We start from the raw sequence: 24,831 nt of genomic DNA on the forward strand, positions 1-24,831 counted from the left end.
AAAACTAGGAAGATAAGCCCATTTTGTGGTAAATGATGCGCCGGTGGTGGGAATCGAACCCACGATCTCCATGCTAGGGGTGGGCAGGTCACCCTTTCGCTGTTGGAGGCCGCCTCGGTGTGCTTACCACTACACAACCGCTGCCGGCCCTATAGCAACTTGTCGGCAAGGCAAAGGCATTGCACAACAATGCATGCAATGTTGCTGTGGAAGACACCTCGACCATCTTCGACAACTGGAGGTTTTGCTTTTCGGCCTGGACTCGCAGCAGCCCCTCGCATTGAGCTGTGCTGTCAATCGTACCTCCGCAGCAGGTAGGTAGGTAGTCAACGGCAAGAAGCGCACTGGTCGAAAAAGTGTCGAAACTTTTGGAGCGCAGAAACCCTGGTCCGGTTATAACCTGATTAAAAAGCAGATATTTACGAAAGGGGGGGGGGGGGGGGGTTTGGAGATCAGGCTACATATTGCAGTAGCTAGTATGTCGGCTTCGGGCCCCATAGTTCGAATCTCACATCTCCAGTAATCTTCGTAAAACCCCAGATATATCTTTTGTCCCCTCTCCCCTGCTCTATCTATATTGGCTTGGAAGATTGCTGTTCGAAAACCATGTGATTTAAAGCTATTGGAGGCTCACCCAGCAATATAATAGGTCACAGACTTTAGATAAAATCAGCTCAGATCGCAATATAGCAAAAATAGCGGGCTAGGTAGGTGGCTTGGACGGAGAGGGCGGTGCCGAAAGATGTGATTCAGTAGTGTATAATGTACTAAGCAGAGAAACAAATCGGTTGGTGGTAGCGTTGAAGCAAACTAGATAGTTTATCAAGAATGCTATATAATATCTACTGTAATAAGACGGTAGATGTTACAATCTTTACCTAGGAATATGCTCTCTTTAACATACTGATAAGATTTAAATCTATTAAATAAGAAAACTAACTTTAAAATTAATTTTATATAAGGCGACGGATAGGCCAGCCGAACCCAGCCCCCAACCATGAAGTTCGCGAGCTACGAGCCCGACCAGAGAGGCGGCAATGTGCAAGGCTCCAGGAGGAACCGCCGAATTCCGCGTCCTGAGTCGCGAATCACGGTATTGCCTGAGTGGATGACCGAGTTTGAGTTTGTACAACCGGAGAAGGTATCTGTGTTCAATGACGACAACTGGAAGGAGAGCGATGTTGGGCATGGTGTTGTGGACTTTCTGAAGAGGGTCTTGCTTCGTCTGAGACTATGGAACGCTCGACAGGCTTTCCAGTCAAAGAGGCTAGATGAATGTGTCTATGCCAGAGTTGTCAGACACAAGCGCTCATCTGAACGTCGATGGACCACTGCCTGCCCAGACTGTGTTTACAACACACTCCATGTGCCCTGGCATACGATATTGGAGGAAAGACTGTCAAGCCACATGTTTTGCCACTGCCGGAGGAGTTCAGACGTGGTCTTCAGCGGTCAGACCTTGGGTACTGGGTGTATGATGCGGAGTGACTGTATATATAAAATTGCGCATTGTTATATTACAGAACGTCACGAGTCTACATCTAAACTACGCGCGGTTATCTATACCCTACTAGATTGTCATTTTTCCCTTTGCCCTTTTCGCTTTTTACTTTTTTACAGGTTGTATATCTGAGTTTTTATGAAGGAAAGATGAGGCATCCGCTCGTACATTGCGTTTAAACATCCGGAGTACCGCTACTACTCTCTGACCGCCGTGATGTGATCCTGGACTTCTGTGAGTCCTCTGAAATGCTCAGAGATCAATTGTTGGTTAGCTGCAAGCCAAGTGGAGACAATCGTAGTCTTTGTTTCAGGGAGGGAAGCTATTCTTTCGCGGTTGGAAGTCTGGGGCTTCATAACCCAAATGCCTTGGAGAATTTCCCAGAAAGATATATAGCGGATCAATAGGTACCAGGTGTGTTTCGAGCTCCCTCACAAGGGAGGTAGATCTTCATCGATTCGGCCTATTCTTTGCAAGCCAGCCAGACCCAAAAGCGGCGCATACCTATGCTTTTTCCCTCATGCCTTCTTTGGTGTTCATTCACCACAGAGCCCCAATTTCGCATCCAGTTGAATGAGGAACTTGTCCTCACGGAGGTGCTTGGGGGGTTTCCCGGCCTTCAAGGAGATATTTATTGACTTGGCTTGTCGTCTATAAGCCAGTCCCAAAGCAGTGATGGGGTGATGAAAAGATATGGAACAGTAACTGTAGATCTGGAGTGTGAGGATCGGTGTGGCAGAGGTTCAGGACCTGTTTCATCGACGCGTCAGAATAAATGGAGAGCAGCGAGATGACACTGTCCAACATCTGCAGCTGCCTGGAGAAGAAGACATGGAGCCAGAGTTCGATTTTAAGGCAAGGAAGTTTTCTTTGACACAGAGGTCATCACCACTCTGTCTGCGAAGGAAATCGTCGAATTTCTCCAGAGACCTTGACGACTTCGAGGAGATCTTTGAAGAAAAACAACATGGCAGGCTTTGCAAGATCGAGGATCGAATCGCCGTTTGAACTGCAAATTGTACACCGGAATACCTAAGTTTCTGGTCCTGCTGCATCAGCGTCAGGTTAACTGAGATTCTCTTTGTAACTCGAGGAGAACATCCCATTGGTTTGGATCAGCACACTGGGGTTGTAGAAGGGAGCCTGTGGGAGTGAAGTTGTAGTATGTATGCATCTAACAATAAGCTTGTCTGTCACTTCTATATTTGTCAGAGTTGATAAAGTGAATGTTATATTTCAGGGAAGTTGAGTTTCATGAGTTTTGCAGACGTGCTAAAAAAGGCAAAAGAGAAGAAGAAGAATGTTAGTGAAATTAAAAGACTCTGGGAGTTCACCATCAGAAGTCTCAGACTAAGAATCACCATCCGGGTTGACATCTGCCACTGCTGCAGTCAACACTCGTATTAATTTCCTGAAAGGCGTGCCTTCTGTTCTGTGGGGGTCTCTACTTCTGGACTTGAGATTGCAGTGCCCAAAATAACCGACATTAGACAGTTTCTGATCTCCTTGGCTGTTAGGTGGATATGTAGCTCTTCTCACCATCGTTATCATCATAGGATTGACCAGATTCTACCAGTAGGTCGCCATATCTTTTGGCATCACCCTTCCCCATGTCCAAGCAATCCACCTTGCCGCTTTTTGCTATCTTTTGATCTGGACTGGCTTTGTCTAGGGTCTGTAGTGTCCGGATACCCTCCAGTGGCTTTAAAATTCAAGTGGTTATAGAATAGCAATCCGCCAAGACAGTTAGGTAGGTAGCAGGGAAGGGAGGGGGTGACGAAAGATATGGCAACCTAGTGTTTGAGTTAGAGTAATAGACTCCATGCATGCACATCACCCACCTAGGTAGGCACCTATCAAGCCGGTACGCCGTGCACGTGGGCTAGATGTACAAGCGAGTTATCTGTTGTACATACAGGTATGGCGCATGGACACAGCGAGTCCTAAGAGGGGGTTCTACTTCGTGGTAGGTAATACTACGATAGGTAGGTATGCAGGTACCTAGGTGAACTGTGCATGCATGTAATGTGGTGAAGGTGGTGGGCTCCACGGTGTTCTGTTCGCACTTCGTACGTCACCACAGACAGGGTATCTCGCAGGCCATCCCGTTGAAGGGATGGCTTTTACGTTTTACTGAAGCCTGGGTGCGACCTTGGGCCTGATAGACCGAATACTCACGGTCGAGATCGACAAGAGGCAAGGATAGTAGAAGGAAATTCCGCTGGCACGAGTCGACGGAAATCAACGTCAGGGTGCGCTTGAATACTCGATACGCTTTGAGCTGGTTTATATCGCAGGAATAGAGCTCAGAGAGGAACATAATCAGCCTGTAAAGCTCGTTTAATATTGTCTGGTAGATGTGAGCGTTTTTGGGATATGGAGGTCGAAGATTTGCGACGCGCTGATAGAGTCTTGTCGAGCATGCGTTGAGCGTTCATCTCAGAAGCAGGAGACGAAAGGAGGAAAGGGATATCCAATGTAGTGTCCTCCCATGAACTGACTGGATTGGACCAGGATCGGAGAAAAGATGCGAGATGGAAGGAACACCATGAAGGGAATCCCAAGAATCTTAGGCAAGATGCCGGCCAAGGCCTGCTCAGCAAGTGAGGGCTTCAGCATCATCCCCATGAGATACGTAAGCCTACAAGCAGACAAGACAAACCAAGAGATCGCACAAGACAGTCTGGATCGGACGCCACGGCAGCGACCCACTGCCCGACGTAGACAAAGCGGGAATTTGTCGGGGGACTAGACAAAGGATGACCTGGCGGCCAAGATGCAGCCCTTTCAAAGGGGAGCACACCGGAGCGGCTCTTCAGGCGGAGGTCGCCCGGCCAAGGATGCCAGGACGACTTGAATCTTCCGCGCCCTTCTGACTCGAGACGGCGCCAAGACAGGATCGAGCCTGGGCGCGGGACGAGGATGCTGCTTCCGCCAGCAAGGCAGGTGTTTGTGATCACCGTGGACAGCTCACACGCCGAGTCTGATAGAGCAAACGACGCCAGGAGTCAAGAGGAGGACGACGTGCAGCAGCCTGGGCGACCCTCCGAGCCACGCGTCCGGAAACGGATGCTCTTGGAGGGAAAATTGGGAGACCAGGTGATGCCGAGGGCTGGGCGACCGTCTCGGCATGCGAGGAGCATCCCGCAGCCAAGCAGCTGTGCGCAGTCCATCCGACCGTCAGACGTGAAGGATGCCAGGGAAGATCGAGAAAGACCGGGAGAACGATGGCCTCGAAAGATGAGAGATAGGAGGTAAGTAGTCTGTGCCCAGGACGCCGTCACGTACCATACCGTACGGCATGCCAAGCGCGCCAGGCGATGCCAAGCGCGGATCGGCAGCGTTATCGGGGCCGACCAGCCTGTCAAGAAGGCGCAATCCCCCGCCGGTTCTCGGTCGCGCGCAGGGTCTTGGCGTATGGTACGGTACAGGCGGTACAGGCGGTACAGGCGGTACGGGCGGTACGGGCAGGGTCAGAACGCCGCAGGTCGTCGCTCTCGCTCTTCTCGCCGTCACGCTGCACGTCGAGCATCCCAGCGCAACGGCCTCTCATCGTCCAAGATGCGCTTTTGGAGTCATCTCTCTCCCCTCCCGCACGTTCAGCACCGCTCATACCGCCCGTTTTCGATACGTCGTCGCGGCCAGCTCGATGCCAAGGGCTCGGCTTCTGGGCGTCTTGGCGCAAGCTGCGCTGAACCGCGCCCTCCGCTCCCTTGCCCTCGTCCTCGTCCTCTCGTCGCTCTCTTGGCCTTTCTTCGTGGGCTTTCCGCTGTCTCTCTGATGTCTCTCCCTCGTCCGCGGCCCCCGTCGTCGTCGGCTTCATCATATAAGTCTCCTCCTCGCCCTCCGCCCCTCGGCTCCTCCTGCTCGCCCCTCCTCCCCTTGCGTTCCCTCGTCGCGCGCATGTTCTGGAGAATGCGCCCTGTCCCGGCCATGTGCTGAACCCTCTGCCGCCCTCGCCGTGTTGCTCTGCAACCCTTGTGTCACCCCTGGGGGGCTTTGGTTCCTCCCTGCTCCTTAGGGCTTATCTTCTCGCCGTTCCCCCCCCCCCCCCCTCCTCCTCCTCGGCCCCCGCTGTCCGACGGCAGGGTTTGTGTCCAGCCATGGCCCAGCCGGAGATGACATACTCGCCCGCCTACCATCACCACGACCATGACCGGGCTGTCGCGGTCCTCCCCTACGATTCCCCTCTGTCGACCGTCCCGCCGGTACACCTGCCATTGAAGCACCAGCAGCAGCCATTGTGCCCCCGCGAGTCGTACGGTGCCTACCGCAGCCCCGCGTCGGGGGCTTCGTCGCCAGAGGTCGCCTCCTCCCTGTCCGACTCGTCGACCGCCTCATATTCCATCCCCAAGACCTTCGTCGAGCCCGCCCCCCGGAGCCTGGAGCAAGCGCCGGCTGTGCCTGCGGCCGCCTTCATGTTGTCGCCCCGTGCGGAGGAAGGCTCGATATCCAACGTCACCTCGAACGGCAGCGGGAATGCGCACAAGGAGGATCGCAGTCGTGCCAGTTGGGCGTCCTATATGTCGGGGGAGGTGAACCCGCACAGCGCCCCTTCTGCGCACAACCGCGTGTCGGTCTATGCCGGAGTCCAGGGGGATGCTGTTCCCGAGGACAAGGGCTCAAATGCGTTGTTGATGCTGGTGAGTGGATTTCTTTTCCGGCTGCTCCAAGTCCGGTTACGCTACAGCTCCGTGAAGCGTTGGGGTTGTGATTGCACATACAAGGCTAACACGGCATATCAGCTTCATCTCTCGACCTCGGTCCCGATCTTCTCGATATGTGCTGGCTTGTACACCATCTTCAGTCTCCTGTTCGTCGTCTTCTCCTCGCCCCTCCGCCTCTGTCCTCCTACGCCCTTCTTCCGCTCTACATCCTTTGCGACGCAGCTATGCCAGCTGCTCGTCTCCCCTCTGCACTTCCAGGAACGTCTGGTCCGTCGACATAAACCGAGCAGCCATCGTCGACGGTCACCGCCCGGCTCGCCGACGCGCCGGAAACACAACGATCCGTACCGACCTGCGCCGTTATCACTGACAGAGTCGTACTCCGTTGGCGCCCTGATCTTCGTCCACCTCCTCTCCCCGTTCCTCAGTCTGGGTCTGCTGCTGGCGGCGTGGACGGCCGCCTTCTTCTGGGTCTTCGCCATGATCGTGGGGAACCCAGACGGGACGGAGCGCAGAGATGACGGCCGTGCTGCAGTCCTGGGCGTGGGCAGCTGGTGGCGCAAATGGCTTGCCAAAGCCAGAAGGACACCGTCATAACACTTGTCGCGATGTCTATTCTTTGCCATCGATCGTCCTATCCTTTACATACGGCGAGCTAGCGAGTTTGTTAGCACCGCCCACCTGTTACCATTTATCCACCTATCTTTATGTGCATCTCTCTGCCTTTGTCTGTTTTCAGCATGATATCCAGATCTCGGCACCTGTGGGATGATTGATCTACGCGTTATCGTTTCTCCACAAATCCTAAAGCATGGTCACGGCGGCGCAGGACGGTTTTTTTTATTATTATTATTATTATTTACAGACATTGATTTCCGGTTTTGGTTGCGTTTGCGTTTGCGTTCTGTTCGGGTTGACGGTACGGACGGAAATAATGGATGAGATGGGTTTCTTTTGCCGCTATGACTGTACCTTTTTTTTTAACCAACATGATACCTTGGGTCGTTGTGGTTGTCGTTGCTGTTGCTGTTCATAGTTGGGTATCTTTTGTTTTCTTTCTCCTGGCCTGTCTATAGTTAGTTATTAGGAGGTACTTTTATTTGCCCCAATTGGCGTATTTGGTGATGCCGGCCGAGTCGGAATCAGAATTGGAGGCTCTCTCTCGTCTAGAAAAAGTGAATATAAAGATGAATACTTCTAAGATTACCTATTTCCTGACGTTGCAGTAGACTGGTAGTATGTGGGGACGTCCATCCTCTATCCCCATGCCTGTACCTGCTCACAATACAGTTTAAGTTATTAGCGAAAAGATGGGACTAACTAGTAGCGTTGGTTGACAGTGGACGGATGGATGGAATGTCAGAAATCTGTATTTTATTCCAGCTTAGCAAAGTACAAGATGTACTTTGAGATCTGACCTGATATGATACTGGCATTAGTGCTAATGAAGTTAGATTTTTTTTTCATTAAATAAGCATTAGTAAACTCATCAAGATGCCTTCCCTCTTTTGGATGCGGCCGCTTTATGGGATGAGGGTGCTCATGGCCTTGCTCAGCGAGTATCATATGAGAGAAGTAAGAGCTGCTGCTCATCCTAGTGATTTCTCTTGCGAAGATGGTTTCTAAAGAGACTCTCACCAACCCTTTTCAAAACACTACCATCTGGTTGATGTGACTTTTAACAGAAAGGAAATACCCTTTATATAAGAGTGTGTCAGTCCTAATGAACAAAGCCCGTCAGATGTAGGGTCGGCCCGCGCCATCTAACTAAGCCTAGGGCATAGGGCTCGGGGTTAGGGCTGGGTGTCTCATCCCGCCCAGCTACGACTACAGTACTGTGCCATATCTTTCGTCACCCCTCCCCTGCTACTTAATGGCTTGCCGGATTGCTATTCTATAACCACATGACTTTGAAGCCACTGGAGGGTACCTGGACACTATGATAGGTCACAGACCCTAGGAGAAGCCAGCCGAGATCGCAATATAGCAAAAGCGGCAATCCAGGTAGCTTGGACAGGGGGGAAGGGGGGTTGCCGAAAGATATGGCAACCTACTGTACCACCTCGCGCGTCAGCCAACTGAGATGGCAGGGTGCCAGTGAACCCTATAATTCTGCGAGTTGGGTGATGCCATAGGTAAGATGTAGCTAATTCCAATCTGGACTTCATCGATGTAAGGTTGATGCAAGCAGCAGCCTTTTAGACAGACACACTCCTCACCTTCTTTCTTTATTTCTTTTTTTTTATCACACTTTTACATTCTCCCACCTTCTCCACCGACAGAGTTGATTGAAGAGGATGTCTACACGTCGGGTTCGGCTTCGCCGCTCCTTGTTTTCATCGTTCAATCCACAAAAAGGGCGGAGAGGACGAACATAGCAAAGAGAATCAAAAGGCCAAAGAGAAGCAAAAGAGCGAAGAGGATTTAAGGAAGAATGAAACAAACAAAAGGAGCATTGCAAAGCTCGACAGGCTGGAAAAAGGGGGCGCTCCAGCACACAGCCATCTCGGTTTACCCAGGACCGGAATTCTACGAAACCCTAGGGATCAGATGTGAGCCGCTGGCCTCCAACAACAACAATGATGGAAGTCATACCACTACTAGGCCACTGCAACAACCATGCTTCTTCCAGCCCTCGTCACCGAGTCGTCTTCAAGACCACCCGATCAACATGTCCTCCGCCGAGACGCAACGCAACGTGAGGGATCATCAGGAATTGATCGGAGGCGATCCGGAACTCGAGGAGGGTGACCTCGATAATGCGGAGTACCTGTGCTGTCTCTCATGGAGTGGGAGTTTGGGGGGTATCCGCGGATGGGGACGAAAAAATAATGGGCTGAGTCTTTGGCATCTGACGGGGTGGTTGCCGGGGTAAGTCTGTTAAGTTACTAAATCTCACGTTACTACTGCCTGGGTGTTTAATATCTAAATTGCATTTTTGTTTTCATTTGATAACTGCTGATGGATGCTGGAAAAGCTGGAAATGTCTAAGATAAAATAAAATATCACTCTCAGACTTGAATCATCCATCCGAGATTCATGCGGCCAGGGATGAGTGTTCGACACGGGAGACCATGGCTGGTGGTGCCCCCGTAACAACTGGAGGCTCCGCGAAGGAGACGATAATCCCCATGCCATGCTGACAATGGCAGACACGGCGTCAGAGGCGACGATGAAAAACTCCCCTACGAGGGGAAGTACTTAGCATCCTGGCGATAATGAGGACGCAGTTGGATTTGGACTCTCTAAGGAGCCATGTGATCGTTCCAGTTAGTATATTAATGCTCTCATGGTTGCCAATCCAGCTAAGAAACATGCCAAACTGATCAATCTATGCGCCCCGTGTTTCTCTCTCTCTCCAGGTGATGATATTCTCCTTCATGGGCGAACACAATGGAAGAATCCTCCAGGCCCATTTCGACGGGGAGGAGCTTGTTGGTCAGGAAATCGCAGCTTTGTGACTTCTCAACAAAGGAGAAAGCCCAAGACAATATTCAACTGTTCTTACGATGCATGGCAAGTGAGCCGGTGGGTGATACGAGGAGCCTTCCCTTGCCTTGTCTCGTCTCGCGAGTGGGGAGGGGGACGGGAAGGGAGATGTAAAAATAACTTTACGTACCTACCGGTAGGTAGTTCAGGGTAGGTAGGTAGGTAGGTATTTATGGGTTTCGATACGGATGGATAACTTTGATATCTTATTAAGGTGAGTAGTAAGTGAGCATGTATGTCATATCTAGTGTTCTGGGTACCCTCCAGTAGTTTCAAAATAACATGAGCATAAAACAAAATAGAAATCTACCAAAATTGTCCAGCTAGGCAGAGGAGAGTGGATACTGAAATTTTTTCCAGTGACAACCTACTGTATATAGGGAATAGAAAGTGAACCGTAACACACTTTTTGATTCTGCCTAAGGAAAGGAAGGGTATACTTATTTACATACACATTGACAACAGGAATAGTAGAATAATATCGACCATAGGAAAAGGAAACAGAAAGAAACACAATCCAGGTTGTCATCTCGTTCCAGTTTTGCGGTGCATTGCATTTATTTCGTTCTGCAATGCCGGGGTTTGAATGAATCGTATCATTCTCTCGTCTCACATGACGAATTCAATAATATGCTTTTTCCTTTTTGGTTTATTTTCTTTTCTCTCATCACCTCCTCTTCCCACCAACCTTAATGCCTCCCTTCCCGCTCCTCTTGACCACCAGATTCCTCCGCTTCTCAACTCTGCCAGATCCACCACTCGGGTCCCGGTTCTTTGGCATCCCAAGACCACGTCGGCCATTGGGGTTCGCTCCCTTAGCTTTCGCAGCGCGGATCTCCTCCTTCACTTCGTCTTCATCATCGTCGTCAAGGTCCATGTCGTCCTTGCTCTTCTGCGCCTGCGAGATCTTCAGTTTGCCCTTCTGGCCGCGGCGGACGGCATTCGGTCCGCTCACGGCGGCAAGGTACGCGTTGATGCCCTCTCCCGGTGCCGCTTCCGCGGCGTCAGCACCGTCACCGCCGGCGCCGCCGGTCATGGCGATGTCGACGTCGGAGTCGTCCTCGTTGATGACGAGCTTGCCGTCTGCGTCGACCTTGGCGGCACGTTTCTTGCTCTGCTTGGAGCCCGGGCCGGAGTTGAGGAAGCGGACGCTGGGCTTGGTGGTGGAGATGTTGGCCAGGGCGTTCGGGGCGAGGAGGTCGAGCGGGTTGTCTTCGGGGGAGAGTTCGCGGATGTATTGCTCTCCCTGCTTGTCGCCAGCCTTGCCGCCCTTGCGTTTGCTGTTCGTGCGCGCGTTTCCTTCCTCGTCGATGTCGATCTCGCTGGCGTCGTCGAGGTCGGACTCGTCCGAGAGGTCGGAGCCGTAGACGGCCTTGTCGAATGCGTTGCTGAACGACTTGCCGGCGGCAGCTTCTTCTTCCTCGCCAGCCTCGCGGGCTTCCTTCTTCTTCTTCTTCTGCCTCTCGCGCTGTTTCCGGATGTTGACGACGATCTTGCGGTCCGCTTCGCCGACCAGGGTCTCCAGGAGAGGGGCACCGAACCGACGGATCAGTCTGTCCAGGATGCCCTTCACCTTGCTCCTCAGACGGCCCTTGTGCTCCTTGCTCCAGACCATCAGGTTCGGGACCAGGGAGTTGAGGCGCGGACGGAGCATGTCCTCGGGCAGAACGACGACGGCCACCTTGACGAAGCCCAGAGCGGACTTGACAATCTCGCGGTTGTTGCTAGTCAGGAAGAGGTCGAGCGTCTGCACCAGTTCCGTCTGCACTGGCACTGGAAGCTGAGTGTGAAATTCGAAGAAAAGACGCGAAAGCGCCGTGATCGAGGCGGCGACCATGTGCGGCGAGCTACCTGCCAGACCGGCGGAAACCATCGTGAAGAACTCCTCGATCGTGGCTGGTGCATCGGGCGAGTCGTCTGGCATATGGGGCACCAGACAGTTCCGGATCTTGGTACCAGGCGGGTTGCGTTCCGGATCGATGGTCCTCTTTGCGAGGTGGATAAGCAGCTCGAAGGAGGCTGTTCTGGCCTTCTCGTTGCTTTCCTTGCAGCCGAGGACAACCTCAGACAGGACTGACGGGATGAAATGCAGATCCGAGGTCGGGAGATAAGTAATGAGCTCGTGGATGGCAAGAAGACGGTCCCGGCGCGCTGGAGAGGGCGTCTTGTCTGCAGTAGCCAGGATAAGAGACTGAAGCTCACCGCTTCGCTCGCGAAGAGCAGTGCTGCCAGTCTCGGTCGTCGCTAGACGCGGGATCAGTTTGTAGGCTTTCTTGATCAGCTGCGGATCCGAGGCCTGGTCGTTGAGGACGACGGATGCCAGGGAGAAAAGGTTTGCAAAGCTGGAGCGTGGCAGGTAGATCGACATTGCGATGACAAGATCGATAAGAGTATGAGAAGTAGGAGGCATCTTGTCTGCTCCGCCGCTCTGCTGGTTACCCTGCTTAGCAGCCTCCCTTTCAGAGACAAGGGACGACTCCAGCATCGTGGTGACGCGGGAGAATGTGTCATTGAGTTCCTACACCGAGTTAGTTGTTGATCAGAGACCATGAAATAGCCGTTGTACTCACCTTCTCGGCCGTAATGCTCAGGTAGGCATTGATGCACTGAAGGATGTAACCTCTGTAGTGAGGAAGGGTTTGACTGTACACGTTGAACAGAACTGCCAGCAGGTTGCTTGCGAAACCGGAGAGATGGGCAATGTTCTTCTTCGCAGCTTCCTTTGTGATTCTCCTTTGAAGGATCAGATCATCCTTCTCAGTCTCGAGCGACAGGACAGCCTGGTTCGACTCCACCAGGTTCTGCAGTGCCTTGCAGACGTCAACCCGGAGCTCCGTCTGCTTGTACAGGACATTGGAGAGAAGCTCGGCAAAACTCTGGTCGAAGGACTCTGTCAAGTCCAGAGGCAGCTCACAGTAACCAGGGAGGATGGCCCAGGTCTGCTGGATAAGTGTCTCGAAGATCTTCACCTCGACAGTCTTCTCCGCCGATCCGTACTCCAGAACCCTCTGGTACAGCGCCTCGCTAAGGGGCACCATCTCGGAGCGGAAATGGGCAAGGTTGGTGTTCGACACGCTGTCTCTGAGGATCGGAAGAAGCCAAACGCGGCCGGGCTGGCCCGCCTTCTGCTGGGCGATGTTCAGAGGCAGAATTTCCAGGACGGCAGCCGGACCCATTGCGTGGATTGCTCTACCAAGAACCTGGTCCGCTTCCTTCTTTCCGTGGAAGGACTCGTTTCCGCGTAGCTCGCCAATGGTCTTGACGATGTCGGTCAAGAAAGGCGAGGACCTCCACTTGAAGGAGTCGAACATGGCCGAGAGAACGTTGAAGACTTCAGCCCACGCGACCTGGTATTTCACGGACAGCAGATCCGTGGCGATCTTGGCCAACTTCCCGAGCGTCTTTTCATCGTAGACTGAAGGTTCCAGGATAACGTTGTTCGGAATACAGTTGGCCAGGAAGGAGATCAGACATTCCGACGCCGAGATTCTGATGTTGCGCGAGGGCGACGCGAGGAAAGCAGAAACCAGAGTGAACAGCTCTGGCAACTTCTCAAACGTTTCCTCCGGATTGATCTGAGCGGAGACGTCGTAGCCTCGCGACAAGACCGCAATCCATGGAGGCAGAAGCTGGGAGTCGTTCTGTGCTGGCTTCAGTTCCTGAATAGCCTCCAGGAGACGAGGCAGCTTCGACGAAGAGAAATCGTCCGCCATGCCCTCGAAGATGACCTCGAAGACCTCAAAGGCGCCCATCGTGATGAACTCGTTGCTGGACCTCGAGACGTTCATGAGCAGCTCGCACAGCGGCTCGATCTTCTTACTCGGCCAGCCGCCCGACGCAGATGCGATCGTCTTCACCAGCTGCAGCGAGTGTATGACAAGAGGCTCATGGTTCTCCTGACGGCCGCGGTTCTTCCTGGCCTTCCCAGCCGCAGCGACGCTGTCGCTCAGCGTCCTCAACGCGCTCTCCGCGCACATGTCCGCAGCCGGGTGGTCAAGCGACGGGCTGGGAGGAGGCGTCTTGAGTACCTTAACCAACGCTTCTTGTGCCCTCTTACGCACCTTGGGCCGGTGGTCGACGGCCAAGCTCAACAACCCGGCGGTCGCGCGCCGCGGCCCAATCTGCGTCTGGGGGAGATTCCACGCCGCAGCATCCTGCGCGAGGAGCAGCGACTCGAGACATCCAATGGAAGGCCTGAGCAGCGGAGCTTCGACTTCCGGCAGCGTCAGGGCGGGCACGAGGCTGGTGAGGATCTGTTGGAATTTCGAGCGGAGGAGGGGTGCGGGGACATAGTCGGCGGTGATATCGAGGAGATAAACCACGGAGGTCGCCAAATCTTTGTTCACGATTCCCTGGGAGCTGGAGATGGACTGGCCCAGCAGCGCAAGGAGCGCGGCGAAGTAGGCTGTCGGGGAAAAGTCTGCCTTCTGGTCGCGGAGAGTGTCTTCAACTGCGGAGAGCACCACGGCAGTCTACGCGGTCAGCTGCGAGACGCTCTCCCATAGGTAAAATGCAGGTACTTACGTGGTGCTGGTTCTGCAGCTTTGGCGACTTGATCTTTTCGAGCTTCTCCGCTAGGGTCGCCATGATGAGCGATGAGCTGCAGGCAGCTCGAGAGGTCGACCAAGCAGGATTGGTGGGGAGAGATGGAGGACGAGCAGCGCGGAGATATTTTTTGGTGTTCCGAATAATTTTTGAAAAGCGTACGGAGTCTTGGCGGGCCCTATCGATAGCAGCCGTCTCCGCCTTAGTGTCCCTGACTACGCGTGCGTACAGCTACATGCGCGCGATTCATTTCATAGGTTACACTTCTCAGAACAGGATCCTCAGTGCAGGACGTAGAGGACCAGTAGATCATTTCCTCGACGGCTCATAGCATCTAACGCTGAGTATGCAAGATCATAATGGTAATCCTTCCTCCGCCACCAGGTCGATGCATTTCACAATATTCTGCAACGCCTGGACTATCCATTCCCTGTCTTCTCCAGAACTGATTTTCTCCGGAGAGACACCGTAAGGCACCAGCTTCAGGCTTCAATAAAAAAAAAGAGCCTGGCTGTGAAAACATCCACATCCCCTGGTTTGACATATCGTTGTCAAATCATCGTCATGACTCTTTGCTCAAGAAAAAATTCCCAAGGCCGCTTGTGACAGCCCTAACACGAAGGACAAATAATAATCAAGCTCGAGGATCAACTCTATGCCTCGCTTATCTGCAGGCAACGCTGGCAAGCCTTGTGCAGAGACAACTATAAAGCTAGAACAAAACCTCCCCACTGTGTTCGGCCTCAAAGCCAAGGGTCTGTAGCTTGCTGTTGCGCTTCTTGTCGTTACGTTTCCGTTCAGCTTCTTCCTTCTTCTTGAGCTCGAAGACTTCCTGGAACGGCGCTTGTCTCAGGTTCGGAGGGATCTCATCTTCCTTGTCGAGGTCCTGCATGTTCCGTAGCGATCAGCAAACGCAGGCAAATGATAGATACATAAGGATACGAGGGACATTGCTGAAAACCAAACTTACAATCTCCCCAAGCAGCAGGACGTTCTCGCCTCGTACAAGGTAGACCCCCCGCGGTATATCGGCATAAAGGTTTCCGGCATAGAGTCGTTCGATCGTATCTTGTAGGACGAGGTTCGCTGTGGGACAAGAGCACGGTATTAGAAACTTGGTATTGAGACACCATTACCCGGTGAGACTCAGGTGACGAGAAGACGGCTGGCCATACCGAACTGATCCCAGCTTCTCAGGACTCCGATCAACTTTCTTCCGTCGCGAAGGACCAGGACGAGTTTCTCTGCAAAAAAATCCAGCGGTTAGTCTCAGGAGTACTTGCTACCATCCGCCTCGTATCTGTAAAGGCGCGCGCGCGTGGGTCCCGTCCCAGCAAGGCATCATTGAGCACCCGACGCGAGCCCTATCCAAAGCCAGACGATTGAGGCGAACAGGGAAGAAATAAAATGACCCTTCCAATTATAGAGAAAAAGACGACGTACTATCTGTCAAATCCAGCAGCTGTGCCGCGGTCGTGAACATCTGTGGAGGTAGCTGGGGCGGGCCCTGAGGGGGCATCATCGGCCCTGGCGGAGGTGCGAACGCATTTTGTGGAGGGTGATTCGGGTGCGCATTCGCCTGTTGGGCTCCAGCAGGATGGTTATCATGGATCGGGAGCCTTTCCATATCTATAAGTCACGGGTGATCGTGGGGAACGCGCGCGCGAGACGAGAACGGTGTGGGAATCTCGAGAGTTACTGTACGTCAGAATGGGCTGCTTTTCGTGGGGGTGGTTCTAGATTCGCGACAATGACTGCGACGCTATCATTCTGGGAGGAAAGGATGTCGCATGCGTAGACGGGACAGAATCGCTGGTTCAAGTAACAAAAAACAAAATGCCACCTCGCAAACAATTCCAAAAGAGAGAGTGTGTCTAGAAACCTGCCGCTTGCTCTGGAGTTGAGCGCCCATCCGGAGTCACAGTATCACCAGCTCCCTCGCTGCAATTGCCCGACCTGTTTGCTCTGTTTGACTTTGCCCACCCGCGCTGCATCTTGCAGTTTGGCCTATCACAGTGCATCATTGCTGCTGGATATACAGATTTGTCAAGGGCTTGTACTGTTTGCTACGGCTGGATTATATTATCTCTACAATCAAATGCACGGTCTGATGATCACTCTGATCCGCCATGATGCCGATCCATCTTTGTCCACTGTATGATGACTAATCACATCTCTGTCGTTAACGTAATCCACCACCGAACCGGACAAACCACTGTTCACAAGATGGCAACTCTACTACTATCTGATCGCAAAGGCAATACTACATCAATTGGCCAAATTGGGTGACCCGATTCATCAAGCGGCATAATGATCTTGCATCAAAATACAATCGCAAGTATAATTATCAACGAGCGCAATGTGAGGATCCAGATATTATCAAGAATTGGTTCAATCTTGTTCAGAATACCATAGCAAAATATGGTATTCTTGAAAAAGATATCTACAATTGTGATGAAACAGGCTTTCAAATGGGTGTGGCATCTACAGCAAAAGTTATTACTGGATCTCATCATCCAACAAGCCATGTACGAGCCCTACAGCCTGGTAATCGCGAATGGGTGACAGTTATTGAATCAATCAATGCCACAGGCTGTGCCCTACCTCCCATGATCATCTTTGCTGGCAAGGTCCACCAATTTTCATGGTATCAAGGCCTGCCTTATGACTGGACAATAGGCCTAAACGATAATGGATAGACCAATCATGAGCTAGAATTGCTTTGGCTAAAGGAGGTGTTTGAGAAGCATACAGCTGTGCGGACTATAGGGAGATATCACCTTCTAATTCTAGATGGCCATAGCAGTCATGCCACTGCAGAATTTGACTTCTTCTGCAAGAACTATGAAATTATTTCTCTCTATATGCCAGCACATTTAACTCATTGCCTACAGCCTCTTGATGTTTCTTGCTTTGCTCCCCTAAAGCAGGCCTATGGGCAGCAGGTTCAGAAGAGCATGCATCTTGACATCAATTATATTGATAAGCAAGGCTTTTTATTACTATATCAGTCTTCACAAAAGCACTTTCAGCAGCCAATATATGCTCTGGATTTGCAGCAACAGGCCTAGTGCTATTCAATCCACAGCGCGTGCTAGTATGCTTGATATTCAGGTCAAAAAGATTACTCCACCTTCTTCTTCTCATGGTCTCTGGGTTGCAAAGACTCCTCATTCTACTGCAGAGGTGCAAAAGCAGATGCAACTTATTAAGGAGCTTATTGACCGTCATTCTCAAAGCCCCCCAAATCAAGCAATTGGTCAGCTGGCAAAGGTATGCGAATCTACTATGCATGAAGTCATTATGCTTCGGCAGCAGGTTCAAGAGCTTCATGCAGCTAATCAGCGTCAAAAAAGGAAGCGAGAAGCTACTAGATCCTTTATTGCTACTGGGGGGATCCTTACACGTGCTCAAGGTCAGCAACTTGCTCAAGAGGCTGAGCAAGCAATAGGGAAGTTGCAGGAGCAAAAGAAACGAGCACCACCAACATGCAGTAATTGCCATCAGATTGGCCATATTAGGACTAGATGTCCTAGTAAATAGGCCCTGATTTCTGTATATAGCTTCATTAGGCGCCTTTTTTGCTAAATTTTTTGATATAATTGGCGTTGCGGTAATAGGGGGTTCGGGATGTCCGGTTCGGTGGTGGATTACGTTAACTATATCGATGCCGTCCGGCCTCCTCGCGTCGAAAACGATCAAAGGACATATAACGGAGTAGCAAGAAAACAACGAGTTGAAAATGAGTCATTCTGCGTTTGTCCGGACCGCAGGGATACAAAAAGGTTGCCTACACGGCCCATGCAGCGAACGTAAAGACAAAAATCCATTTGATTCAATATTTATGAGCTGCAGGGCTATCTGTATCCAAAGACAAAAATTTCCTTGCGCTGAATTGAAAGCGTTTGGCGGTACCTGCCGCTGTTGCGATCACCAGGACCATAAATTCTTCGTCCAAGCATTCATCCCGGGTATCAGCCGACAGTGCGCCAGTTAGGTGCCACCAACTTTTCTCGTGTCACATAGCCTCCTTCTCAAGGCGTTCCAAGATGCAAAGCTAATCAAAAACAAGAGATCAGAAAACGTCAGAAGCGACTATGCTGGAAAAAAGAACTAATAAAAGGACAATAGATGCGTGACATCTGAGTCGTACAGCAGGTCTTGCTTGCGGCAACAGGGATGTCAGGTGCCCCGGAGAAATGCCATGCTTCGCTACTGCCTGCACTGCCTTCTGCCTTCCAAGACAGAGCACAGCAGAGACTTCCAGCATCACGCTCTTTCATACAAACTTTCATGCAACGCTGATTCCACGACGCTGCCCTCGCATCCTCTGTTCACGACGTCGACTGTATGCAGCGCAGTATGGCTCGTCCGACGAGCCGATGCTTGCTCTGACGGAATCCTGAGATCGATGGTATGCGGGGCTTGAAGGGGGAGGTGGAAGCTGCATCGCCGTGAATTGATCGTCGCTGATTATCCTCCACTGGTACAGATATTGCATGAGCTCGAAATCCGGCCGGCTCAGTGCAAGCGTGTGTCCTTGCTGGTAGTGTTGAGCGACATGTCCGAGCATGTCATCCCAAGCTTTGCCCCGGCGAGGGTCGAAGAATGTTTCCTCGCACAATGGGCAGCGTGCGGTTGGGGGTGGTGGATGGGTTCGAAAGTGGCTGAGGACATGCGTCTTCCAGTCTTCGACACTATCGAACCTCTCATCACATCTGAGGACGTGGAAAAGACAGTAATAGATGCATTCTTGTCGCGAGCTCGAGGGGGCGACGAGGACTCCCGTCTCATCTTCTTCCAGGACATTCCTTATTTCGATCCCTGCTGCCATCCTGGTATCTATGGATCCGAAGGAGGACGACAGTGAGCCGCTAGAGAGCGTCGGGACTGCACTCAGGGTCGCCATGCTTCCTACGCTGTCTTCGATGCTCTCGCCTGAGCCGTTCTGCGCTCTCAAGGAGCTCGACGAATCTATCGAAGGGAGATCGGACGGCCGTTGATCAGGCACCTGAGAAGTAACGACGGGTATTGAACACCTGGAGGCGATACGATCTGAAAAGCCGCCCGAATAATCCTGCTTCCATGCCTTTAGTCTCCAAGCAGCAGCAGTTAATGAAGGGGCCACTAAAAGCACAATCAGCACTCTTCAACAGTTTAACCGCTCCGGGGTCAGTGCATACTCGCAGGCAATCAAACAAAGAGACGAAGAAAAGAAAAAGGGGGCGGTCCGTTCCAGACGGAAACAATCAATACATGTACACTACCTTGCTTGAAAGGAAAAAGAGTAGTGAGGGAGAAATCTCACAAGCAAGTGTTGCTGTTCGTCTCACACGCTCGCCGCATGCATACTTAAAGGCCTCGAACTCTCATGCTATTATGCCGGTCTCGACGCAGACATCGAATCCTCTTCAAGATCAGAATCATTGCAGAACCATGGGGCATACCGAAAGTAAGGAGAAGGTTAAGCCGCAAGATGGGAGGGGGAGGTGGCCAACACTTCATGCAGCACCGCGGGCGGTCGAGCGACGAACGTCTCGACATAGACAAGTCGAGGTCGGCCACGTTGACGGTGTACGCATGGAGAGCCAATTGAGGCCACATACCGAACCGTATCACGCAGCAAACTTTGATATCTTGTCAACCACACGGTCCATAAGTAGAACCAGTGGGGAGCCGCCGGCGGCGACAGTCATCCTAAGTTCGTTATCTCCGGCTGCATCGTTGACGCTTGACAGCTCTTTTGGTGGCTATTTGGCACGCAGACCGCATCTTGTGCGGACTTGCCGCTAAGCTAGTATCCCTAAGGATCTCCCAGAAGCCAGAGTATCACGCTGACTTGGCAAACACCAGACATTATTGTCGTTGTTCGTGCTGGGAACCTCGTGATGATCGCCCCCATGTACGGGATGGCCATCTGCGCTGGTGCAAGATTAGCTGCAGCCACCAATGGAGAAGCTCCCCAGAGCAGGGCCGTCGGGTTGCACGGAGAGCTGTCTGGTCGTCACACCGGAGCCAACAACTACGACAGTCTGGTGGTTGGGACTGGGAAAACAGGACATTAACGAGATGCCCATTATCGGGCATTAACAGATGCGAAAGGCTCAGAGCGGTGTCTGCGGGCATCAGCAGCGGTCCTTCAAGCGGGCATGGTGCAGCAGTAGCGGCGAGCTTACGGACAGCTCAGTCGTCCAGCGAATCCTCGACTCAGAGAGCGGCGGAGAAACGAAGCGTTGCGGGGGCGGCGCGCGCCTGCGGGCCCCTCGCTCACCGCCTCACGGGACGCCGAGTTCATCTGTGATATCCTTCTGCCAGCCCCCTCCTGGATGGTCTAATAACGACAGACTGGGGAAGCTGGTTAAAACAGGTCCACAGGAGATGGATACGCATTAATTAAAGAAAATACCATTCATCAGATATCTATACAATACAGAGACATCAACGATTACTGATTACTTTTATACGCCGGCGGCCGATCTTCGGCCCAGGCCGAAAACTCTTTTGAGAGCATTCTCCCAGGTGGAACATTGTCCCTCTCCCTCCTCGAGTTCATCTCTGGTTTCATCTCTGGCGTTGCCACATCCGTCACATTGTCTCCGTAGAAGTAAGGATTGCTGCGATAACTAGACGGAGTGCCGGCGGTCGCGTCGTCTCCGGCGTACGGGAGCGGAGACAGTCTGACACTGTCGGCGAGTCGCGCGTCGACGGTTCCGCCATGGATGACATCGACCAGTTTACCCAGGACAGCGAACTCGAGCTTCAGCTTAAGGCTGTAGATGGCGCCCTTGAGTGTGATCTGAACGGCGTAGTAGCTGGCATACTCTAGGCCGAGGAGGATAAGGTCCATGATGATGATGATGATGTTGATCCCAACAAGTTGATGCATGATTTTGCGGTTTCCACGCTCCGACCCGAGACGCAGAAGTTTTACCGTCTCGATGACATAAAGCATCGAAATAACGCCCTCCTGGATGCTGAACCCGGTCATCTGGATCTTCTCCATGATGTTGTAGCCCCGGATGAACACCGCCGAGCCGTCGAAATCTTGGATGTTGGACCCGTACGTGAGGACCGTCGTGGGGATGTGGAGGATGATGGCGTTTACGATGATCATGTAGAGGACCCGACGCAGGATCTTCTCGTCCCCGAGGACGAGATGAAGTCGTGAATAAAGCACGAGCGATTGGCCGGTGAGCATCACCCACCAGCCGATTGTCAGAATCGTCACGGAGACCCAAGAATTGGCCCGGGTGAAGAATTTCAGCAGGAAGCCCAACGAGTATGGGAAGACGCCCAAGGATGACGAGAGAAGGAGGCTCCAGAAGTATAGTCCCCTCCACCGGCGGAATGTATCAAGGACAAGGACGACGAGCTCGACCACATTGTACCAGGAAATGGCGATGAAGGTAACAAGGACCATCCGGATCTCGTTCTCTTCCCCAGTGAACCCTCCTGATATTCCATCGAGGGAGCTTTGTATGACCGACATTGATCTTCTTTGCAGACAATGGCGCCCGCGGCCACGAGGGCGGGCGAGTAGGTACCTAGTCAGACACGATCGTCAGGTGAAAAGTCGAGATTGAGGGGGATTTATATATCTCTTCTGATCAAGGCTCCCATCCGCAATGTTTGACGGCCAGCGGCCAGCGTCCTTGCTGCCGGCCCTTTTGATTCCGAGATAACGAACAAGTCGATTGTTCACGAGGAATGAGAACCCCGCTCCAGCTGCAATAAAAATCAGCCCAACGGTCAACAACCCAGCAAACAGCGTTTCGGTATAACAAGGGACCGGCCAAGCATTGGCGGTGCATGAAGCTGCCGTAGCTGGCAACTCGAGTTTCACCACTCGAGCTTGCAGAGCAAGGCCAGGCGGGTCGAGGATTCAACTGAAATCAGACGTTGCCTCTTGGCCAGATCGGCCTTCTCTCCACACCAACGGAGTTAATCTGATCTTCACACCATCCTGGCAAGGTATCTGGAGCGCGGGAAAGACTCCGGGCAAAGGTGGAAGATAATCCGCGTAGTGGCGTAGAGATTGAGGAGTAAGAACCCTCTCACTCTCAGCTTACGCATCCTCGCTGCTGCGGCGCATCTCGTATTGTCTTCATCGATAACCTCTCATCCTCCCTGCCCTCCACCAGTAGTCAGCAGGAGACACTATATGACCGTGGATCCCTCGTAATTGGACGGCCGAGGTTCGTCACACAACAGAAAGCTCACACCAAGAGGGCAACTATTTCCACACCCCGGGACGGTCCAGGCGTCGTGTCGGAGTCTCGAGAAGCGGAACAATTGACTTTTCGGATAATTCCCTGATTGATGAGATAGTAATCGTGATCAATCGGGTGTTGGAGAGCTTGAGCCTCTTAAATAAATAATATATTAATTATTCTGCCGACACATCCGGCATCCCGGGCAGACTTCCTTTCTTCAACCAGCGCTAGTCTTGGATAGTATATCGCTGTCTGAGATTGTTTACAACGAGCTACAACCAGCAGCTATTGTTTAGGTGAGAGATCGTTTACTCTCCATGCAGCAAAACTCACGGTTCCGAAGTTTCCGATCTCATCGGTATCGCATGCGGGTCTCCAAAGACTGACTCAACTTGGGATTTGAATCGCGTCCGGTCCGGTCAAGGCTGTGCAGAGCTTGAGTTAAGCTTCGTACTACGGTACAAAGTACATACATATACAGTACATGTACGGAGATACATACAGCACGGACCGATAAGCAGAAACTAAGAAAAAGAAAATTCTCCACATGATGCACACCTTGCCTGTCATCGCATTGCTTTTTCTCTGGATTTTCGACCTATTGCGAGAGCGGGAATCGTTTTCCTTATTTTGATTGTGGCATATTCGGTCCTTGCTATCCGACCCTACAATACTGGATCTAAAACAGACACAAACACAGGAGTTCACAGGTTTAGAGATAGAGTGAATGGTTTCTAATTGTCTCGAAGGATATCCATGCATAGCATAAGCCAAATCTTAGGATTGTTCTAATTATCTCATGATCAAATTCCGAAAGAGATACAGAAAAGAAATCGGCAAACAAAAGGGTACTTACTCATAGCCAAAAATAAAAGGGATATCATGAAGTCGTTAGATGCATACACACTTCATGAAGTTGATCGTCACATGTCCCATAACTCGGATAGTCAATCAATCAAATCATTCGTACTGCTCCTTCAGCGTGGCATTATTTTCCTTATTGAGTAGAATCTCCAGCGCAGCATCCGCAGCCCTAGTCTCCGCCTCGATGGCGCTCACTCCGTCGTCCACCTCGACGATCTCCTCATCGCCCACACGGACACTGCACACCCATCGGCGCGTTATCACCCTTTCATCTGCATCCGCGCTGCCGCTTTCGGTTCCATTTACCGCTGTTGCTGTCGTCACCTTCTGCGGTTTAGTATCGTATAGCACCCGCTTGCTCTGCGCCACGAGACCCAGGTGCTGTTTCGGATGAAGAAGGAGGATCTTCTCGTTCAAGACACGTCGAATGTACGTCATCAGGCCGATTCTCTCGAGGAAACCATGGCATGCGTCCATCGAGCCGTGCGAGTCGATGAAGATAGCTCCCAGCAGGGACTCGATCAGGTCGGAGAAGAACTTGTCCGCCTCGAGCCGGGATAGGAGCGCCCAGGGGTACTTCCTCGAGTGGCTCAGCGCGTGACGGATCCGGTCGCGGAGTTCTTCGTACCGCGCACATGTGGCGCGTTGCGCGGTGACGATGTCCCAGGACGCGGAGTGCCGCATGTACTGCCAGAGGTGGACTCGGGTGGTCTTTTTCGTGGTCCCGGATCTGTGGGCTTGCCCTAACTCCGCAGGGTCTTCGCGGGTCTTCTCGAGGGACATACCGTCCATACAGAGGAAGGCCAAGAAGTCCTTGTTGACGAGAGCAGTGCGCATGAGGTGCATATCTTGATGGGTGATCCCGACCGCTGCTGCCGCTGACCCGGAGCGGCGGTGGAAGAACAGTTCCTGGACCACGATGTGATCCAGAATAGAATCTCCCAGGAACTCCAAGCGCTGGTACGATACGGTCTTGTCCTGAGTCGAGGGATGGGTTATGCCCTCGACCAGAAGGACCTTCTTAGTGAACGTGTATCCGAGCAAGGCCTCGATTTCCGGCAAGACTGCAAGTGGCGTACGGCCGTCAGGATCTGGCACGGCGTCATAGAGTCGGTCAATTTCTTCCGCCATGGTCTTCCACTCGACTTCAGGGAGAAAGACCTTAAGGCATTTTAGGGTCTTGTCCATACCGCCGTCGACATATGAAGCTCCGATCAGTGCCTCGACCACATCCGCGATCACTTTGGTAGATAGCTCCCTGCTGCTGCTGCTATTTGACTCAGATTCGATAATATCAGAGATGTACGAAGGCCTCCACTTGAGGCCCGTGAATGCATCGGTTAGGATATATGCATCCAGGCCGACTTTCAGGGCTGCCTTACACAGTCGGGTATTGGAGACAATGTGGTCTTTGGAGGATGACAGAAGACCTTCGTGCCATTGTGGATTCATCGCCAGAAGTTGCAGCGACGCAAAGGACTTTAAAATGCTGTCGCCGAGGAACTCGAGCCGCTGATAGTTTGTCTCCTCCCTTGCCACTGGTGCACTTATA

At 52.2% G+C, this 24,831-nt stretch overlaps 10 protein-coding genes and 1 non-coding gene across 11 annotated transcripts; 5 read left to right on the plus strand and 6 right to left on the minus strand.

Annotated features, from left to right (window-relative positions):
* Positions 1 to 38: 38 nt before the first annotated feature.
* On the minus strand, positions 39 to 148 carry VTN00DRAFT_t24. The gene has a single exon. It is a non-coding gene; the product is annotated as a tRNA-Trp (tRNA).
* Positions 149 to 997: 849 nt separating this feature from the next.
* VTN00DRAFT_1967 (uncharacterized protein) lies at positions 998 to 2,509 on the plus strand (the record flags this gene model as incomplete). The annotated part of the gene is made up of 2 exons (XM_069428132.1): positions 998 to 1,294; positions 2,213 to 2,509. 2 exons carry the CDS (start codon positions 998 to 1,000, stop codon positions 2,507 to 2,509), a joined length of 594 nt encoding a protein of 197 aa, XP_069292669.1.
* Positions 2,510 to 4,423: 1,914 nt separating this feature from the next.
* On the plus strand, positions 4,424 to 5,282 carry VTN00DRAFT_1968 (uncharacterized protein; the record flags this gene model as incomplete). The annotated part of the gene is made up of 2 exons (XM_069428133.1): positions 4,424 to 4,755; positions 4,811 to 5,282. The coding sequence occupies 2 exons, from the start codon at positions 4,424 to 4,426 to the stop codon at positions 5,280 to 5,282; spliced, it is 804 nt and encodes a 267-aa protein (XP_069292670.1).
* Positions 5,283 to 5,604: 322 nt separating this feature from the next.
* Positions 5,605 to 6,765, plus strand: VTN00DRAFT_1969 (uncharacterized protein; the record flags this gene model as incomplete). Its single annotated transcript, XM_069428134.1, has 2 exons — positions 5,605 to 6,144; positions 6,247 to 6,765. The coding sequence occupies 2 exons, from the start codon at positions 5,605 to 5,607 to the stop codon at positions 6,763 to 6,765; spliced, it is 1,059 nt and encodes a 352-aa protein (XP_069292671.1).
* A 2,074-nt stretch (positions 6,766 to 8,839) lies between these two features.
* On the plus strand, positions 8,840 to 9,387 carry VTN00DRAFT_1970 (uncharacterized protein; the record flags this gene model as incomplete). Its single annotated transcript, XM_069428136.1, has 2 exons — positions 8,840 to 9,039; positions 9,321 to 9,387. The coding sequence occupies 2 exons, from the start codon at positions 8,840 to 8,842 to the stop codon at positions 9,385 to 9,387; spliced, it is 267 nt and encodes an 88-aa protein (XP_069292672.1).
* A 937-nt stretch (positions 9,388 to 10,324) lies between these two features.
* VTN00DRAFT_1971 (uncharacterized protein) lies at positions 10,325 to 14,244 on the minus strand (the record flags this gene model as incomplete). Its single annotated transcript, XM_069428137.1, has 3 exons — positions 10,325 to 12,175; positions 12,228 to 14,129; positions 14,182 to 14,244. 3 exons carry the CDS (start codon positions 14,242 to 14,244, stop codon positions 10,325 to 10,327), a joined length of 3,816 nt encoding a protein of 1,271 aa, XP_069292673.1.
* Positions 14,245 to 14,914: 670 nt separating this feature from the next.
* On the minus strand, positions 14,915 to 15,829 carry VTN00DRAFT_1972 (uncharacterized protein; the record flags this gene model as incomplete). Its single annotated transcript, XM_069428138.1, has 4 exons — positions 14,915 to 15,088; positions 15,173 to 15,288; positions 15,378 to 15,446; positions 15,646 to 15,829. 4 exons carry the CDS (start codon positions 15,827 to 15,829, stop codon positions 14,915 to 14,917), a joined length of 543 nt encoding a protein of 180 aa, XP_069292674.1.
* Positions 15,830 to 18,493: 2,664 nt separating this feature from the next.
* On the minus strand, positions 18,494 to 19,806 carry VTN00DRAFT_1973 (uncharacterized protein; the record flags this gene model as incomplete). The annotated part of the gene is made up of 2 exons (XM_069428139.1): positions 18,494 to 19,329; positions 19,650 to 19,806. The coding sequence occupies 2 exons, from the start codon at positions 19,804 to 19,806 to the stop codon at positions 18,494 to 18,496; spliced, it is 993 nt and encodes a 330-aa protein (XP_069292675.1).
* A 284-nt stretch (positions 19,807 to 20,090) lies between these two features.
* VTN00DRAFT_1974 (uncharacterized protein) lies at positions 20,091 to 20,595 on the plus strand (the record flags this gene model as incomplete). Its single annotated transcript, XM_069428140.1, has 2 exons — positions 20,091 to 20,237; positions 20,296 to 20,595. The coding sequence occupies 2 exons, from the start codon at positions 20,091 to 20,093 to the stop codon at positions 20,593 to 20,595; spliced, it is 447 nt and encodes a 148-aa protein (XP_069292676.1).
* A 52-nt stretch (positions 20,596 to 20,647) lies between these two features.
* VTN00DRAFT_1975 (uncharacterized protein) lies at positions 20,648 to 21,691 on the minus strand (the record flags this gene model as incomplete). The annotated part of the gene is made up of 1 exon (XM_069428141.1): positions 20,648 to 21,691. One exon carries the CDS (start codon positions 21,689 to 21,691, stop codon positions 20,648 to 20,650), a length of 1,044 nt encoding a protein of 347 aa, XP_069292677.1.
* A 1,684-nt stretch (positions 21,692 to 23,375) lies between these two features.
* Positions 23,376 to 24,731, minus strand: VTN00DRAFT_1976 (uncharacterized protein; the record flags this gene model as incomplete). The annotated part of the gene is made up of 1 exon (XM_069428142.1): positions 23,376 to 24,731. The coding sequence occupies one exon, from the start codon at positions 24,729 to 24,731 to the stop codon at positions 23,376 to 23,378; it is 1,356 nt and encodes a 451-aa protein (XP_069292678.1).
* Between the last annotated feature and the right edge of the window lie 100 nt (positions 24,732 to 24,831).

This window comes from Thermoascus crustaceus (assembly GCF_041956765.1).
Source record: "Thermoascus crustaceus strain CBS 181.67 unplaced genomic scaffold VTN00scaffold_1, whole genome shotgun sequence".
NCBI lineage: Eukaryota > Fungi > Ascomycota > Eurotiomycetes > Eurotiales > Thermoascaceae > Thermoascus > Thermoascus crustaceus.